Source organism: Lemur catta, chromosome 14, assembly GCF_020740605.2.
Source record: "Lemur catta isolate mLemCat1 chromosome 14, mLemCat1.pri, whole genome shotgun sequence".
Classification (NCBI taxonomy): domain Eukaryota; kingdom Metazoa; phylum Chordata; class Mammalia; order Primates; family Lemuridae; genus Lemur; species Lemur catta.
This window is the reverse complement of record NC_059141.1, coordinates 27,729,206-27,747,509: the sequence shown is the minus strand read 5'-3', so window position 1 is coordinate 27,747,509 and position 18,304 is coordinate 27,729,206. Positions and strand designations below refer to the sequence as shown.

The following is an 18,304-nucleotide window of genomic DNA, read 5'->3' as shown; positions in this document are numbered from 1 at the left end:
TCACCACTTGTATTCAATACAGTATGAAGATCCTAGACAGAGTAATCAGGCAAGAAAAAGATAAGTCACTTAGATAGAAAAGATAGAAGTAAGGCTAATTCTATTTGAAGATAACATGAGTCTATATGAAGAAAAGTCCATAAAATCCAGAGAGAAAATAACTATAGAAAATAAATGATTTCAGCAATATTTCAGGGTACAAGATCAATGCAAAATTAAGATGTGTCTCTATACTCCAATGATGAACAATCTGAAAATTAAATCAAGTAAATAGTTAAATTTACAATAGCATCCAAAAGGAGAAAAGACCTGAGAACCTTAGGGGAACCTCAGGAAAGACTCATACAATGAAAACTGACAACTGTTGCTCACAATAATAACAATAATAGAGAATACCTAAATAAATGGAAAACCACTCCCACCTTCAAGAATTGGAAGACATCATACTATTGAGATGGCAATTGCTTTCCAAACTGATGTGAATATTGAATGTAATCCCTATCAAAATCATAATGGCCTTTTTGGCAAAAATGGCATAACCAATCCCCAATTCATATGTAACTACAGGGGAGTACTCAATTTCCCAACTTCAAAACTCCAAATCAAAGGTATAATAATCAGTGGGGGGGAAATGGGCAATATACATAACCTAAACTTTTGTACCCCCATTATAAGCTGAAATAAAAAAAAAAACCACTATGGTACTGGCAAGAGGAGAGACATCAAGAACAATCATACAAGTCGAATTGACATCTAGAAAGAAATCTTCATATGTATCACAAATTCATTTCTAGCAAGCATGGCAAGACCAGTCAATGTAAAGGAAGAGTTTCTTCAACAAACAGTGGTCAGACATCTGGATAACCACATGCAAAGGAAAGAAGTTGGCCCTATCCCTCACACCATACTCAAAAGAATTCTGAAAGTGGATGAAAATTCAAGGATAGGAACTAAAATGATGAAAGTCCTACAATAAAATATAGGGGTAAATCTTAATGCCTTCAGATTTGCCAGTGTATTCATAGATTTGATACTTAATGACCAGAAGAAAAAATAGATATACTGGACTTCATCAAAATTAAAATATTTGCACATCAAGGGACATAATTAAAATGTAAACTGACAACCTACCGATTGGGAGGAAGTATTTTCATATCATTTATTTAATATGGACTAATTAAACACCTTAATGGGTTTAATATCAAGATTACATAAATAATTCTTACAGCTCAACAAGGAGAAATGAAACTCAATTTAAAAAATGAGCACAGGACTTGAATATCATTTGTGCAAAGAAGATATGTAAATGAGAAACAGCATGTGAAAAGATGCTCAATATCTTTGGTCATGAAGGGAAAGCAAGTCAAAATCACTTTCAGTGGCACAAAAATTACAAAATTACAAGTAGTAACAATTATGTACAGATAGGAATCCTTGCTGATTACTGGTAAGAATGTAAAATGTTGCATTCACTGCAGAAAGGCTTACTTGTTTTTAAAAAAGATAACCCTAAAATTGCCATAGGACTCAGAAATTCCAATCCTAGGACTATACTTAAGAAAAGTGAAAAATATTCTTGAAGAAAGATCTACTCAAATGTTCATAGCAGCATTATTTATAATATAAATACACAAATGCCCATAAACAGATGAAACTTAAATTGTTGTATGAGTGCATGGAAAACGCAAGATTATTCAGCCACAAAAAAGAATAACATAAGGATACATTCTACAATGTAGGTCAGCCTCCAAATCACTATGTTAAGTGAAAGAAGGCAGAAACAAATGGTCACATACACTCTGGGTCCTTTTATATGTTATGTCCATGATAGGCAAATCCATAGAAGCAGAAAGCAGATGGAAGGTTACTACATTATGGGGTGGGGAATGGGGAGTGATCATGAATGCATTTGGTATGCTTTCTGGGGTGATGAAAAGGTCTTGAAACTAAAGACAGCTGGTGGTTGCACAACATTGTGAATACAATAAATTCCACTACAGTGTATACTTTATATAGGCTCATTGCATGTTACATAACTTTTGCCTGAATTTTAAAATGTCAGCACTTCCTGAATTACTCTACAGATTTAATGCAACCCCTGTCAAAATACACACTGGCTTCTGTGAAGACTGACCAGCTTATCCTAAAACTCATACAGAGATGCAAGGGATTCAGAATAGCCAAAATAGTCTGGAAAAAGAGCAATGAACTTGGAGAACTCATACTTTGTGATATGAAAACTTAATGAAAAGCTACAGTAATTAAGACTTCAAGATACTGCACAACTGGCATAAGGAGACATATAGATCAATGGAGTAGAATTGAGAGCCCAAGAATAAACCCTCACATTTGTAGTCTATCGGTTTTTGACAAGGATGCCAAGACAATTCAATAGAGAAAAACTAGCCTCTCAATGAATAATACAGTGATGACAGGATTCATCACTGTTACCTGATAGACAGCAGCCTCCAAGTCTTTATCTGTGCAAATTCATTTTAGGTTACACTCAATTACACCTTCCCGTTTCCATCTACCTACTTCTCCCACCACACACTTTTACACCTGTACATAAACCACTCAGACCATCTAAAAACTCTGCTCCTATACCTCACCGAAAATATTTTCAGGTCATTTCTATCTGCAGGACATTGAGGAAGCCCACATATGTTGAGCCATTCTTTTCCATTCTTCCATACACTGTATCTAGTGATGTTGCCCATCTTCACCTAATGGCATTATATTTTCTATTTTCTAACTACTTTGTAATTATTTCCATTTCATATGGAAAGTGCATTCTATTCTCTTCAGGGAGATTATTTTTATTTAAAGAAGTCTATCCATTGTACCTATGAGACAATTTAATTGTACATTTTCTATGATGCTTAGTGCAGATTCATAAATACAATATGCATTTTATATGCTTGCCAAGAATTGAGGCCTGATTATTTAGACCCAAATACATTAAAGAACTACTCAATGAACTACACAACACACAAACAATCAAATAACTGTTGTAACATTTTACCTGCTCCATTTTGATCAGGAAACAATCAATAAAGTCCCGAGGATTATTAACATCCAGAGATTCTTGGTGTTCTTTTATTTTCTCCAAAGTATAACGTTTTGTACGAGCAATGTTTTCAAATAGTTTGTTATGAATTCCAGGCAAATAATCAATGAGAACAGGGAAATGATTGCAGAGCTAAAATAGAGCACAATAATTTATTTCATAAAAAACATTTAACAAAAACATGTATACCATATATCAAGCTGTGCTAAGAAATTATGGCTTCAACCATGTGTAAAACATGGTGTCGATACTGACAAAGATATTTTTATTGTGCATATAAAGTAATCCTCTATGCTTATAAAAAGATTTGAAGGAAAAAATCTGACCTGAGAATCAAAACTGTTAATCATTTCCTAGACTCATACATCATTTTTATTGCATAAAACACTTTTCCATCAGTTCTCTCAATTTTCAAACCAATTCTTCCCTACGAGCTTGTAAGTAAACACGGCATGGATTATTAGCATTCGCATTTTGTAGATGACAGCAGAGGTTAAGGGAGTTGGGCAACCTGACTGAGACCAGAAAACTGGTCCTTGCTGTTTTTCTTTCTTTAAAGCAGCCTCAGAAATGGAATCAGCATTTTAGAAGGAGGGTGGTTCTCAAAAGTATCGTGAAAGCCAACAGTACATCAGACTAGTTCAATAACTTCTCTAAGACCAAACAATTATTCTTTAGGCAGAGTGTACATCATGCCAATTCAGCACAGGGTAGCATTGTGATGCTTGTTTCTGGTTCATGCACCATAAAAACATTCATTTTGTCATTCTTAACACAGTTACCTTGTCAGCTAGGCTCCCATCTGAGGCATCAAACACCCCTGCATTAGGCAGTGTTTCCTGACAGTTCCTATGGTCCCAAATAGTTGCAGTCCTTGAAGGAGATATTCTCTTCCTAAATTAGGATACCTTTGCCAAGTAATAGGATGAAGAGTTCTCTAATTGTTGAGGACAAGACGTGCGGGTAATGGAAGTCTTCAAAAAGGGCCTGGATGTGCATCGAATAACATAGGTGTATTTGGGCTATCACCTTATAGAAGTAGGGCTTTGGGGGTGAGTGGAAAAGCCACTGATCAGGGAGCTAATGGGCTCGAAATCCAGCCCTACATTTGGGCGTTCACTTTCTGTGTGTAAAATAAAGGGCTCACCCATCTATCCCAGATGGTCACTTCATAAATCTCTGGGAAGGACAGCAGTATTCAATCATGCACCTGACAGCTTGGTCCATGTACAATTTTGGATTTGTCAGAGAAAAGAGCATAAGTAGTTTCTCAGGAAAAAGAAATCCCAGACTCACCTGGATCCAGAGGGAGCTTTGCATTTTGAAGTTTTTATTGAACCTCTCCATTAAGGCAAGAAAAATCTCATCTTTGTAATCAAAACGATTCTGGAAAATGATGGAGCAGATCACATTGCAGGGAGCACAACCCAGGATAAATGTGGGATCACAGGATGAGGCTAAATAAATTCAGAACAATTTTTAAATACCATTAAAATATAAAATAATTTGCCTTTGTCAACAGGTAAAGGTAATTTTGACATTTTAAGCAATATCTGATCAACAAATTCCCCTAACATCAAAAATTAAATTCAGTGCACATGAAATCAATAAACTTTAGTTGCACCTTAAATCTCAGTTGCACATTAAAACCTCACAGGTTAAATAATGGAATTTCACATGTGGCAATTCACATCCATTGCTTTTACTTATACCCTTTTAAACCAAGGTGTATATTATTTTGGAAGGAAACAGAAAACATTTTTAAAAGCTACTGATCCAAGATTGTAGGGCAGAGTCAGGTCTGTCTTCAAAGCCTGTGAACACTGAAGCACAGAGATAGAAAACAAGTGAATAATTTGGACGTGCAAAGTATTTATATATAATGGGTAGCTGAAAGAATCCTGTGTTGAAGCAGTAGAAAGTATCTAAAGAGAGAGAGACTGTGGGTGAATTCCTGCACTGTGAAAAACAAATGTGAAAAGTACAATATAACCTCATTACAGGAGATGAAAAGCTAATACAAATGAACACTAAATGTAAGATGGATTTGTGTATCTAATAAAATAAAATGAGTAATTTTTATTTCAAATATAAATGCAAGTTAGGCAAGCCAACAAAGTATTGATAAATGAAGTCTTTTCATTTCTCATTTCAATGATTTTTTAAAAACTTCCTTCCCTAGTAAGTAGGCCTCCATAATTTCCAATCATCCTCCAAATTTAATTCATTAGAGCAAAGCCACTCTTTGTGGATTCTGGGATAATGCTCTCTATAGCCATCAAAAGAAGTATGTTTTAATAAATTTTAAAATTTAACCATAACTTAAGCCAAATCTGTCATATTACAGGTAATGAAATTATATTATAAGAAAGGCTGTCTTTTTCTTTTGGTAGGGTGTCTTTAACATGAAAATGTTGTAATAAAGTGATCAGTAAATGTTATATGTAAAATCTCCCAAACACACATCTGAAGACCCTAAATAAGAAGGACCTCAATCAAAAGTGTTCCAAATAAATGGTAGGGCATTGAACAACAGGAAATCTGTTGAGTTAGCTGCTTCTATGCCAGGCTCCTTTCAACATTACAGGTCTCTAAGCTTTCAGAAAAAGTTGTATTTCAGCCAAAGAGGAGGAAGGTAATTTGCGAAGCCTTGGGATTGTGTCTGTGTGTGCGTGCCTCTGTCTGTATGTGTGTGCATTGGCACAGATAAAATCTGATTTTCAATCTTTCCTTTCACTTCATTTAAAAGAAAGAATCCTTAAAAAGGTAATTTATAATACGAACTGAAAATGAGATTCATTGTAACCTGCCCTTGATAGGTTAGTAGAATTGGGAATGGGAGGAAAATAATTACCATAAAAATCTAAACTAAATCCAATAAACAGAGGGAACAGAGATAATAAAAACTGAAAACAGAGCCAAAGTACTCTTAGGAAAGAAAAGGTAAAGAGTTATTGATAATAGTTAAAATCTATTATGATAGATTTTATATAATAGTTAAAATCTATAATAGTTAAAATCTAAACAAGATTCTATAATAGTTATAGAACAAGATTCTATAATAGTTAAACAAGATTCTATAATAGTTAAAATCTAAACAAATAATTTATAAATTGTTATTTGTGTGTTTTTCAGAATTATACTACAAAATATATTTGCTCAAAAAAGAGAAATCCATACAGTTAGTAATGGTAAACAAGAAATAAGTAATGCTGGTATTTTTTGAATAGTGCTGAATCTCTACAGAAATAATAACTAATAAGAATTGCACTGAGATATACCTAAGCAAGTAAAACCGTACATAGAATCCTCACTGGCCAGAACTGAGCAGGGCCTGGAAGAAACACCCAGACATGTCAGTGAGGCTGACCATGCAAACATAGTCCTATTAAATGAAAGCACAGGTCACGTGGTAGGTGCTCTATAAGTGCGTGATAGGGTCACTCCCACCATGACCATTTGCCATGTATTCTCTCGTGAAATGTTCTGAAATAGTAACTTACATTTATGTTATGGAAAAAGCATTGCTTTAGCACTTTCTGGAAATGAACTCAAAACCTATACTCATGATTTCTGATTTGAAAAGAAAGAAACAAAGTTAAGGGGAACATCAGATTAAATGACCTTTCATGTCCACACTGTATGCACAATCATGCCTGTACACACAGCCCAGATGCACTCAAGCTCCCTGGGGTCTCAGCTTCAGACCTCCCTCCTCCACTACAGGGCAGACAACCAAGACTCATAATGAAAGATCTGGCCACCCCTGATTGTGTCCAAGGATGTCATTAGGGCAGACAGCAGTCTGTAGAGATCAGTGATACAGAGTAGAGAGTCACCTACCCTTGGTTTTCCTCAACTCCTCCACAAGGCAGCGGGCCTCCTCTTGGACACGTTCCTCAATGGTCCTCTTCCCCATCCCAAAATTCCGCAGGGTCATGAGGGCGAAGCGCCGGGTCTCCTTCCATCTATTTCCATTGCTGAAAATGATTCCTACCAGAATGGGAAACAGAAACTAGGAGGGAAATTCCAGGCAAAGAGGAGGGAGCTGACACTCCACAGTCATGTGAGTGGGCCAAGCACTGCCCAACCAAGCTATGTTTCCATCCTCCCTACCCACTTTACCACTGCTGACTCAGGCACATGTACACTTACCAAGTCCTTTACTAGTTCTTTCAGTAAGTGGGAAAATGCCTCTTCCAGAAAACTCGTCTCCATGATCAATCAGGGCTTCCTTCACTGCTTCATATCCATGTAACACCACAACGGGCTTCATGCCAAAGTACACAGTGAACACAGGGCCATAGACTTGTGAGAACTGGAAATGGAAGCAAGATGCAAATAACAGCAAAAGAAGTAAGTATTTGGTCGACATTTTGTGCCTGATTCAGACTGATAGTATCACTGTATTATTTAATGTTTTTATTCTGCCACACTCAGATTCAAATATGTCTGAATTTTATGCATAAATGTGATGGTGATAGTCATAGCGGCCACTTATCAATGAACTCCAGTGTGCCCTGCAATGGCCCAGGCAATCAGTATACAGATTACAATTGATTCTGATATTGCCAATCCTATCAAAATACCAATGTCACTTTTCACAGATGTAGATAAATTAATCCTAATCTTCATGTGAAATAAAAAAGAGTGCAAATAGCCAAAGCAAACTTATACAAAAAGAATAAGTCTGGAGATATCACCTTTCCTGACTTCAAATTATATTACAAGACTATAATAACCTGAACATCATGGCATTGGTGTAAAATTAGTGACATAATCCAATGGAACACAGTAGAGACCTGAGATATAAAACCACATAGCTATGACCAACTGAATTATCATAAAGCAGTCAAAAACAGATGCTGGAAAAAGTATGCCCTATTCAATAAATAGTGCTGGGAATATTAGATACCCACATGCAACAGAATCAAGCAGGATCCCTCCCTCTCTTGCAATATAAGAAACTTATACAACATGGGTTAAAGACTTAAATGTAAGACCTAAATTCATAAAATTTCTAGAAGGAAAATTAGCAAAAACTCTTCTAGACATTGGCTTAGGCAAAGAATTTATCAGTAAGACCCAGATGGCAAACACAGCAATAATAACAAATTAATAAATGGGGCAATTAAATTAAAAGGTTTCTGCTCAGCAAAAAAAATAATCAAGAGATTAAAAAGATAATCTACAGAATGAGAGAAAATATTTGAAAACTATACACCCAACAAATATCTAGCATCCATCATCTACAACAAATTCAAACAAGTCAGTAAGTAAAAACTGTTAACTCCATTAGAGTGGCCAAAAGGCATGAACAGAGTTTTCTCAAAAGAAGATAGACATATTGCTAAGAAACACATGAAAAATGCTCAACATCACTAATCATCACAGAAATTCAACTTAAAAACCCACCATCAAATTGGTTTCACTGATCATCACCTAAAAGCACATTTAGCAATAAATTAATCGGGTGTGGAACAGATGTGGCGGGGGAGGGGATGGGTGTATACATACATAATGAGTGTGATGCACACTGTCCAGGGGATGAACAGGCTTAAAGCTCTGATTCGGGGGGTGGGGGTGCCAGGGCAATATATGTAACCTAAACTTTTGTACCCCCATAATATGCTGAAATTAAAAATAAAATCCAGTGAGATGTCATATTACTCCCGTCAGAATGGGCATTATAGAAATGTCTAAAAACAATAGATGCACTGAAAAAGAAATGATTATACACTGTTGTTGGGACTGTATGCTAGTAATATCTCCATGGAAAACAGTATCAAGATTCATCAAAAACTAAAAGTTGATCTACCAATTGATCCAACAATACCATGACTGGTTATCTAGTCAAAGGAAAAGAAGTCATAATTTCCAAAAGGCAAACACACACACATACACACACACCATGGAGTGGTACTCAGCCATAAAAAGGAATGATATAACGCCCTTTAGAGCAACTTAGATGGAACTGGAGACAATTACCCTAAATGAAATATCTTAAGAATGAAAAACAAACATCACATGTTCTCACTAATAAGTGGAGGTAAAGAATCGGTAAACACCACCACAAAGAGATGTAAAGGATGTTGGAAATCAAGAAGGGGGGAGAATGGAAGGACTGTGAGAAATAAAAACATATATATCTGGTACAATGAACACTGCTCTGCTGACAGGTAAACCAAAGCCCTGGCTTCAACATGACACAATTTATCCCTTTAACAAAAACATTTGTCCCCCTTTAATATTTTACAATTTAAAAAGTTTCGACCTCAGTACATTTAGCAGGTTTATTTGCCCTATTTTTCAAATAAAGTCAGGTCAGAGAATTCCAAATTCATTTTCAGTGTCCCAGAGGTGATGTGCACAATATCCAAATTTCAATCTCTGCTTGTTGAAACTGTGACCCTTGAGCAATTTATCAGTTCCTCATGTCTGCCTTGAGACCAATACCCAGTTGACTGCTGCAGGATCACATGAGTAGATCTAGCTATGGGGATTCTCACTCAGTACCCCTGGTTGAACACTAAAACCTTATATTTTTAAAAGTCACAACAGATGATTCTAATGCCCAGACCTCTTTGGGATCTGCTGTTATTACTGATGGTGAAACAGTCAGCATCACAGAGGCAGTGCCAGGACATGTAACATCTCCTGCCAGAACAACATTTTCCATCCACCAGCATTCTGGGTCACAGAGAGCAGCTTTCTGCAGAATCCAAAAGAATTCTCATACCTTCAGTTGTGCCCTGACTGATCACTTGTTTCTTTCATTCACTTATGCTCATCCTGAACCTGTAGCTATTTCTTTGATGTCAGACATAAATTCATTATTCAGAGAAGTTCAATTTTCATGGCTATTCTGAATAAAACCTATGGCTATTCTGACTTACTGAATAAAATCTCTAATCGCACACAGTTTTCCTACCATTTACCTTGAGCCAAAAATCATACCAAATTGCTGCAATACAAAGACAGGACATAGCACTCTGAACCATTGCCGCTATATTATTTTGGTTCTACCATACAATGACCCAAATGTTCCTCTACTCACTAAATTCATTACCTGATTCTACTGCTTCTGACAGTAACAGACTAGAAAAAGCAACAGAAACATCAAAGTTTGTAGGGATTATGTTGCTTTACAATGATCTATTGTAACAGTATGCTTCAAGGAATATATTTTATTTACTTTTTTGCATTTCAATCCTTTATTTTACACATTACAAAATTAATTTATCTAAAATGGGTAAACCATCTTTAAAAATAAAATTTGCTGAGTTTGTATTTTTTTACATTTTTATACTTTTTATACCTTAAAAATTTTCTCTACAACATATACTTGTGGGCTTAAAATAATGGAGAAACAGAAGGATTTTTTTTATAGCAATATTTCACTTTTTTTCTTTTTTTTGGTTTCAGAATATTATGCAGGTACAAACATTTTGGTTACATATAATGGCTTTGCCTCATCCAAGTCAGGCCTACAAGCATATCTTTCCCCACTACAGTGCATCCATTAGTTGTGAAGGTACCCACCCCCACCATCCCCCTCCCACATGATGGGCACCCAGTGAATATTACTACCATGTGACTACTGCAGTGTTGATCAATTAGTACCAATTTGATGGCCAGTACATGTGATGCTTGTTTTTCCATTCTTGTGATACCTCACTTCAAAGGTTGGGCTAAAGCTCTATCCAGGATAATATAAGAGGTGCTAGATCACTATTGTTTTTTGTAATTGAGTAGTAGTCCATGGTATACATATGCCACATTATATTAGTCCACTCATGTATTGATGGGCACTTGGGTTGTTTCCACATCTTTATAATTGTGAGTTTTGCTACCATGAATTTTGGGTAAAGACATCTTTATTGCAGAATGTCTTATTTTTCCTTGAGTAAATGCCTAGTAGTGGGATTGCTGGATCAAATGGTATATTTATTTTTAGCTCTTTGAGATATCTCCAAATTACTTTACACGGGGATTCTAATAACTTGCAGTCCTACCAGCAGTGTAAGACTGCTCCAATCTCTCCACATCCATGCCTGCATTTCTTGTTTTGGGACTTTTTAATAAAGGCCATTATCAGTGGAGTCAGGTGATATCTCATTGTAGTTTTGATTTGCATTTCCCTAATGATTAGAGATGTTGGGCACTTTTCTATATGTTTCCTAGCCAGTATTCTTTCTTCATTTGAAAAGTTTCAGTTCATGTCCTTTGCCCAATTTTTGATAGGGCTGTTTGATTTTTTCTTGTTAATTTTCTAATGTTCCATATAGATTATTGTTATCAGCCCTTTATTGGATGTGTAGCATGCAACTATTTTCTCCCATTCTATAGATTGAGTATTCACTCTAATGATAGTTTCCATGGCTGTACAGAAGCTTTTTAATTTGATCGGGTTCCATTTATTTATTTTTGTTGCTGCTGATTGCTTTGGGGGTCTTCTTCATAAATTCTTTGCCTAGGCTGATGTCTATAAGAGTTTTCTCCACATTTTCTTCTAGAATTCTTAAGGTTTCATGCCTCAGGTTTGTCTGTTATCCATTGTGAGTTGATTTTTGTGAGAGGTGAGAAGTGGGGATCCAGTTTCGATCTTCTGCATGTGGTTATCCAGTTGTCCCAGCGCCATTTATTGAATAGAGATTCTTTATCCCAGTGTATACTTTTGTCTGCTTTGTCAAAGATTAGATGACAATATGAGGATGGTTTTATATCTGGATTCTTAGTCCTGTTCCAAAGCTCTATATCTCTGTTTTTGTGCCAGTCCCATGCTGTTTTGCTTACTATGGCCTTGTAGTAAAGCTTGAAGTCTGGTAGACTGATGACTCCCAATTTGTTCTTTTTTTTTAAGATTGCTTTGGCTATATGAAGTCTTCTCTGATTCCATACAGAGTGTAGAATTATTTTTCTAGATCTGTAAAATGATGATGGTATTTTGATAGGGATTGCATTAATTCTGTAGATCACTTTAGGTAGTATGGATATTTTAACAACAGTGATTCTGCCAATCCACAAACATGGTAGGTTTTTCCATCTGTTTCCATCTTCTACGATTTCTTTTCTGAGGGTTTCGTAGTTCTCCCTCTATGTGTTTTTCACCTCCTTCATTAAATATATTCCTAAATATTTAATTTTCTTTGATACTATTATGAAAGGTGTTGCATCTTTTATTTGACTGTTGGCTTGACTGCTATTGGCGTATATGAATGTCACTAATGTCTGTGCATTGATTTTGTATCCTGAGACTTTACTAAATTAATTTATCAATTCCAGTAGACTCTTGGCTTAATGCTTGGGATTTCCTAGATATAATATCATAGGGTCAGCAAAGACTAAGAGTTTGACTTCTTTTGCATGCATTTGGACACCCTTAATTCCCCTCTTTTGTCTGATTGCTCTGGCAAGGACTTCCAGCACTATGTTGAATAGAAGTGGAGATAGTGGACAACCTTGTCTGGTTCCAGTTCTAAGTGGGAATGCTTTTGATTTTTCCCCATTCGGTATGATATTGGCTGTGGGTTTAGCACACATGGCTTTAATAATTTAAAGGTATGTCCCATCTATGCCTATTTTGTTAAGAGTTTTTGCCATAAAAGTTTGCTGGATTCTGTCAAATGTATTTTTCATCTATGGAGAGTATCATATGGTCTTTGCTCTTGCTTTTATTTGTGTGGTGAATTGCATTTATAGACTTGCGTATGTTGAACCAAACTTGCATCACTTGGATAAAGCCCACCTGGTTGATGAATTATCTTTATGATGTGCTGTTGGATTCAGTTTGCTAATATTTTGCTGAGTATTTTTGCATCTATATTCATGGAGGATATTGGTCACCAGTTTTCTTTTGTTGTTGTGTCCTTTCCTGGCTTTGGTATCAAGATGATATTGGCTTCATAGAATGAGTTTCACAGGATAACATTATTCACAATGTTGTGGAATAAATTCTGCAGTATAGGTATGAGTTCTTCTTTGAAAGTTTGTTAAATACAGGTGGTCCAGGACTTAATTTGCTGCAATATTTTTAATTGCTGCTTCGATTATTGTGCTTGATATTTGTCTATTCAGGAATTCTATTTATTACAGAGCAAGTCTAGCACGATTGTGTGTTTCAAAGTATTTGTCCATTTCCTCCATGTTTTGTAGTTTTTGGACATATACATTTTTATAGTAGTCAAAGATAATGTTTTGTATTTCCATGATGTCTGTAGTGATCTCTCCTTTTTCATTACTACTTGAGTTTATTATAGTCCTTTCCTTTCTAGTTCTTGTCAATCTACCAGGAGGGTTGTCAATTTTGCTTACGTTTTCAAAAAACCAACATTTGGTTTTATTAACCTTCTATATAGTTCTTTTCTTCTAAATGTCATTTAGTTCTATTCTGATCTTAGTTATTTTTCTTCTGCTGGGTTTAGGATTAATTTGTTGCTCCTTTTCTAGTTCCTTGAGATGATTTATTAGTTTGCTTATTTGTGACTTTTCTGTGTTTTGGATGTGAACGTTTAATACATTTAATGCTACTAGTTTTCCTCTCAGGAATGCTCTTGCTGTATTCCACAGATTTTGATAGCTTGTGTCCCCATTATCACTTAGTTCTAAGAATCTTTTGATTTCCCTCTGCACCTCTTCCTTGACCCAGTAGTCCTTAGCAATGGATTGCTTAATTTCCATGATATTGTGAAGTGATGAGTGTTTCTGTTGGAATTGATCTCTAATTTTATTCTACTTGATCTGAGAAAATACATGGTAAAATGTCTATTTTTTTAAATTTGTTGAGATCTGGTTTGTCACCTTAGATATGATCGATTATAGAGAAATTTACATGAGCTGATGAGAAGAATGTATATTCCGTTTTATTTCAGTGGACTGTTCTGTAAATGTCTGTTAAACCTATTTGTTCTGGAGGTATATTTAAGTCCATTGGGTTTTTGTTTTTTGTTTTTTTTTCTTATTTTCTGCTTATAGGATATGTCCAGTTCAGTCAGTGGGGTGCTAAAATCCCCAGCTACTATGGCATTACTGTTTATCATGTTATTTAGATCAAGCAGGGTTTGCTTTATGTATGTGGGTGCTCTGGTGTTGGGTGCATAAATATTAAGAATTCTTAAGTTTTCCTGTTGGATTTTTCCCTTCACCATTATATAGTGATCATCTTTGTCTTTCTTTACTTTGCCATTTTAAAGTTTATGTTATCTGATATAAGAATAGCTACCCCAGGTTTTTTTTGGTTTTCATTTGCCTGGAAGGTTGTTTTCCAAGCCTTGACCTGGACTCTAAAAGGATCTTTGTGAATCAGATGCATTTACTGGAGACACCAGATACTTGGCTTCTGTTTTTTTTTTTTTTATCCACTCAGCCAGTCTATGTCTCTTCAGTGGACAATTCAAGCCATTTACACTTAATGAGAGAATTGATATTTGGGGTAAATTTCTATTCATATTGTTGGATAAATTCTTATTGTTTTGTTTGACCTCTTCAGTCATTGTGGAATAAAGGTTCTGGAATTTAACTCTTGAGTGATTTTACCTTGGTGGGTGTCTATGGCACTGTTCAGTGTATAATGTAGGTCTGAATACTTCTTGCAGGGCAAGTCTGGTCTTGTGATTCTGGGCTCTTTCAGCACACTTGGAAGGCTGCTCCTGCTGGGAGGGTCATTTGGTTCAATTGCTGAAGTCTCTGGGCAGGTTTCTCCTTCCGTCTACAAACCCCAATCCTGACAGCTGCCCAGATGCTGAGAGCACGCCCTGGAGTTATGATCTTATTAGATGACCAAAGCCAGTCCAGCAGGCCAAATTAACAGGCCAACAACTATTGTTCAGCACCAAAGCACCACAGATTCACACTACTTGTACAGAGAAAGCAGCTTTTCTCACTTCTCGCCATCTCCAAAGGAAAGTCACCGGGCTGCTGGAGGAGGGTTGCCTGACACCACTGTGATCCCCAGCGTCTATGGGCTGAGGATCCCACAAATGGTGGTCCCCCACCCCAGGAGAACTAGCACTGGGGAGAAGCACTCAAAATTTGCCTGCTGACACCAGCCCGGCTATCCAAATCAACAGGTTGCATGCTATTTTAAAGCACCAAAGTCCCGAGGATTCACGGCAGCTGCACAGAGAAGGCAGCTTTTCTCACTTCTCCCCACCTCCAAGTGTGGAGCCCACTGCGCTGACATGAAAGTCCCCTGGAAGGGGGAGGGGTGCTGCCTGAAACTGCAGCATGTCACAGCATGTCACAGCATCTCCGAGTTGTACACCCCAAAAATGTCAGACGCCCACCCTTGGACAGCTAGTCCTGGATGTGACCACTGAGGAGTTGGCAGATGTCGGTCCAGCGGGCTGAATCAACAGGCTGCCAGCTGTCCCATCTACATGACAGTCCCACAGTCTCAGGTCTGCCTAGCAGAAGGTCCTGCTCTTTCTTTCCCACCCTAAGCCAACATAATCATCAGTGGCTTTCAGGGGTAGAGCACCCTTTTCAGAGTTCACCTCCTTTGTTCTGCTCCCACTGACCACCAGGGTGAGGTGCCTGTCTCCAAACTCCCTCACACACAGTGGGAAGTAACCACTCAGACCGGTTCCTCCCCTGCTCAGTGTGGTCTCAGCACAGAGCACCAGGGAGTTCAAAATGTTTCCTGCTATCATCTCCCCTCCACAGAGCCTCTCCTCCCATGCCAGGACTTTGCACCGACTTCAGGCATGTCTCTGTCTGAGTGGGTGCGTAGGTCAGTGGAGAAGCTGGGCATCCTCCTGTGGGTCAGATCACACTGTACTGGCTGGCCAGGTGGGCATGGCCGTCCCACACTCTCTTCCCTATTGTGTATCTGACACTCTCCAGTCTTTTCCACCGTATGTCCTATTAACCATTTTTTTCTGCCTGCGTTGTGTGTCCCATGCTGTTTCTCTGCAGTTTCACAATGCTGTTCTTGGGGGCGGGGGGGGGGGGCAGGGGGAGTGATCCACTCAAGTGTAGCCATCCGAATTCTTCACCTACTTCTCTCGGAGCAGAAAGCCAGGAGGTCACCACTAATCTGCCATTTTTTTCTCTCACCAGAAGTATTTTAAATATTTTCTAGAACTAGTTTCATGAATCATTTTGTTCTTTGAAAGGACTTGAGACATTTTCTATACCAGTGATTTTTTTTATTTCAAAATAGTATGGGGGTACAAACTCTTTGGTTCCAAACTACAAAGAAGAACTGGTACCTATACTGCAGAAATTATTGTATAACATTAAAAAGGATGGAATCCTCCCCAACTCATTCTATGAAGCCAATATCTCTTTAATACCAAAGCCAAGAAAGGACACAACAAAAGAAGAAAACTACAGATCACTATCCCTTATGAGTACTGATGCAAAAATTCTCAATAAAAACTTAGCACACTGAAGTCAACTGCACACTTGAACCTCTGACTCGGGAAGATGGGTAGGACATGGGCAATATATATAACCTGAGCTTTTGTACTTCCATAATAAGCTGAAATAAAATAAAATAAAATAAAATAAATTTCCTAAATAAAAAAATAATAATTCATGATAACCAGATGGGCCTCATCGCAGAGATGCAAAGATGGGTCAACATATGCAAATCTATAAATGTATTTCACCATGTAAATAAAAGAAAAACAAAGACCATATGATTGTCACAATAGACACAGAAAAAGTATTTGACAAAATTCATCACCTTTTTATGATAAGAACTCTTAACAAAATAGGCATAGATGGGACATTCCTCAATATTATTAAATCTATGTACAACAAATGCACAGCCAACATCATACCGAACAGGGAAAAATTGAAAGCATTCCCTCTTAGAACTGGAACAAGACACAGTTTCCCTCTATCACCACCTGTATCCAACATATTGCTGGAAGTCCTAAGCAGAGCAATCAGACAAGAGAAGGAAATCAAGGGCATTTATATACGGGCAGAAGAGCTCAAACTATTGTTCTTTGCTGATGATAGGATATTATACATAGAAAATCCCAACTATTCAACCAAGAGACTCCTGTAATTGATAAACGAATTCAACCAAGTCTCAGAATGCAAAATCAATGCACACCAATCGTAAGCCTTTATATACGCCAACAAGAGTCAAGCCAAGAATTAAATCAAAGATGTAATACATTTCACAATAGCATCAAAGAAAATTAAATATTTAGGAATTTATTTAACTAAGGCAGTGGGAGACATAAATAGGCAGAATATATTTTATTTAAAAATGGAAGTCCAATAACTTACCCTTTTGCAAGCCACTGAAGGAACATAAAGCATACTTACATTGCTGAAAGTTTTCTTCATGTCCTTAACATCCATCTGTAGGATATTTCCAATAATTGGGAGAGGAGTGGGCCCAGGAGGGAGCTTCCCTCTCCCAGAGCTCTGTCTCCAGAGGAAGAGCAGAAGCAAACTGGAGAGACAGAGCACCAGGACCACAGCTGGGTCCATTGCAGCCTTCTCTTCTAACCAAGCCAACTATGAGCTTGCACTCCAAGGCTTTTATAATGCTCCCTGGTAATTCAGTGTGTGCTCTTTGACATATAAAGTGGTCAATCACCTAGATCTGCTGATGTTGTCTTCCGAGTGGACTTTGGCCCACTGAGAGGGATAAAAACAAAATGTTCTTTAGCCTTCTTCTTTCCTTTACCTACCCTGGACATTCTTGTTTAATTGTACTGGATTGCAGCCCAAGTATATAAAATAAAAAACAGGGCTCCTTTTTCCATCAATGCAGAGGTGAACATTGCTCAGAACAACTGGTGGAGGGACCAAACTCAGAGATTTAGTGGGGAGGGATTGAGAAACTATGGCTTCTCCACCTCGCAGTCTCCTCCAGACACAGCTGCTTCTGATGTTTTTGATCTATCACTATCAGAAATAATAGAGTGAAATAATGTACACTAAATGACAGTTGTAGATTCAATAGAGTATAGGAGGCAGACAAATCACTAAACAAACTCACGGCAGAGAAGCACCACAATGTGCTGAATGGAAGCTGACTGACATTCAGTGGCCACGAGGATCTCAATACAATCAAAATGATGAAAGTTACAGATCACTAATGATAGTGCTTGAGCAAAGGCATGTTCTGTAAAGATATCATCATATTCTTTCTAAATTAACTAGTGCAGTTATTTCCACCTGTTTTATTAAGAAAAAATAAGTTATGTCAAGACCCAGTTACACAATGTTTTATCAGTCACGTTTACAGGGATTCTGACAATTTAC

At 37.2% G+C, this 18,304-nt stretch overlaps 1 protein-coding gene across 2 annotated transcripts in view; it reads right to left on the bottom strand.

Moving 5' to 3' along the window:
* Positions 1-18,304, bottom strand: part of LOC123650045 (cytochrome P450 2C18-like) — a 44,337-nt gene that overhangs the window by 12,377 nt on the left and 13,656 nt on the right. Inside the window, exons 1-5 of one of the 2 annotated variants that reach the window (XM_045568439.1) lie at positions 17,357-17,619; positions 7,226-7,388; positions 6,914-7,063; positions 4,367-4,527; positions 3,026-3,202 (exon numbers count right to left, since the gene is read on the bottom strand). In XM_045568439.1, coding sequence (XP_045424395.1) covers positions 3,026-3,202; positions 4,367-4,527; positions 6,914-7,063; positions 7,226-7,388; positions 17,357-17,524 — 819 coding nt within the window. In that variant the 5' untranslated portion in view covers positions 17,525-17,619. Of the gene's footprint in view, positions 1-3,025; positions 3,203-4,366; positions 4,528-6,913; positions 7,064-7,225; positions 7,389-17,356; positions 17,620-18,304 lie in introns of those variants that run through there. The other variant, XM_045568440.1, reaches the window with a different exon arrangement.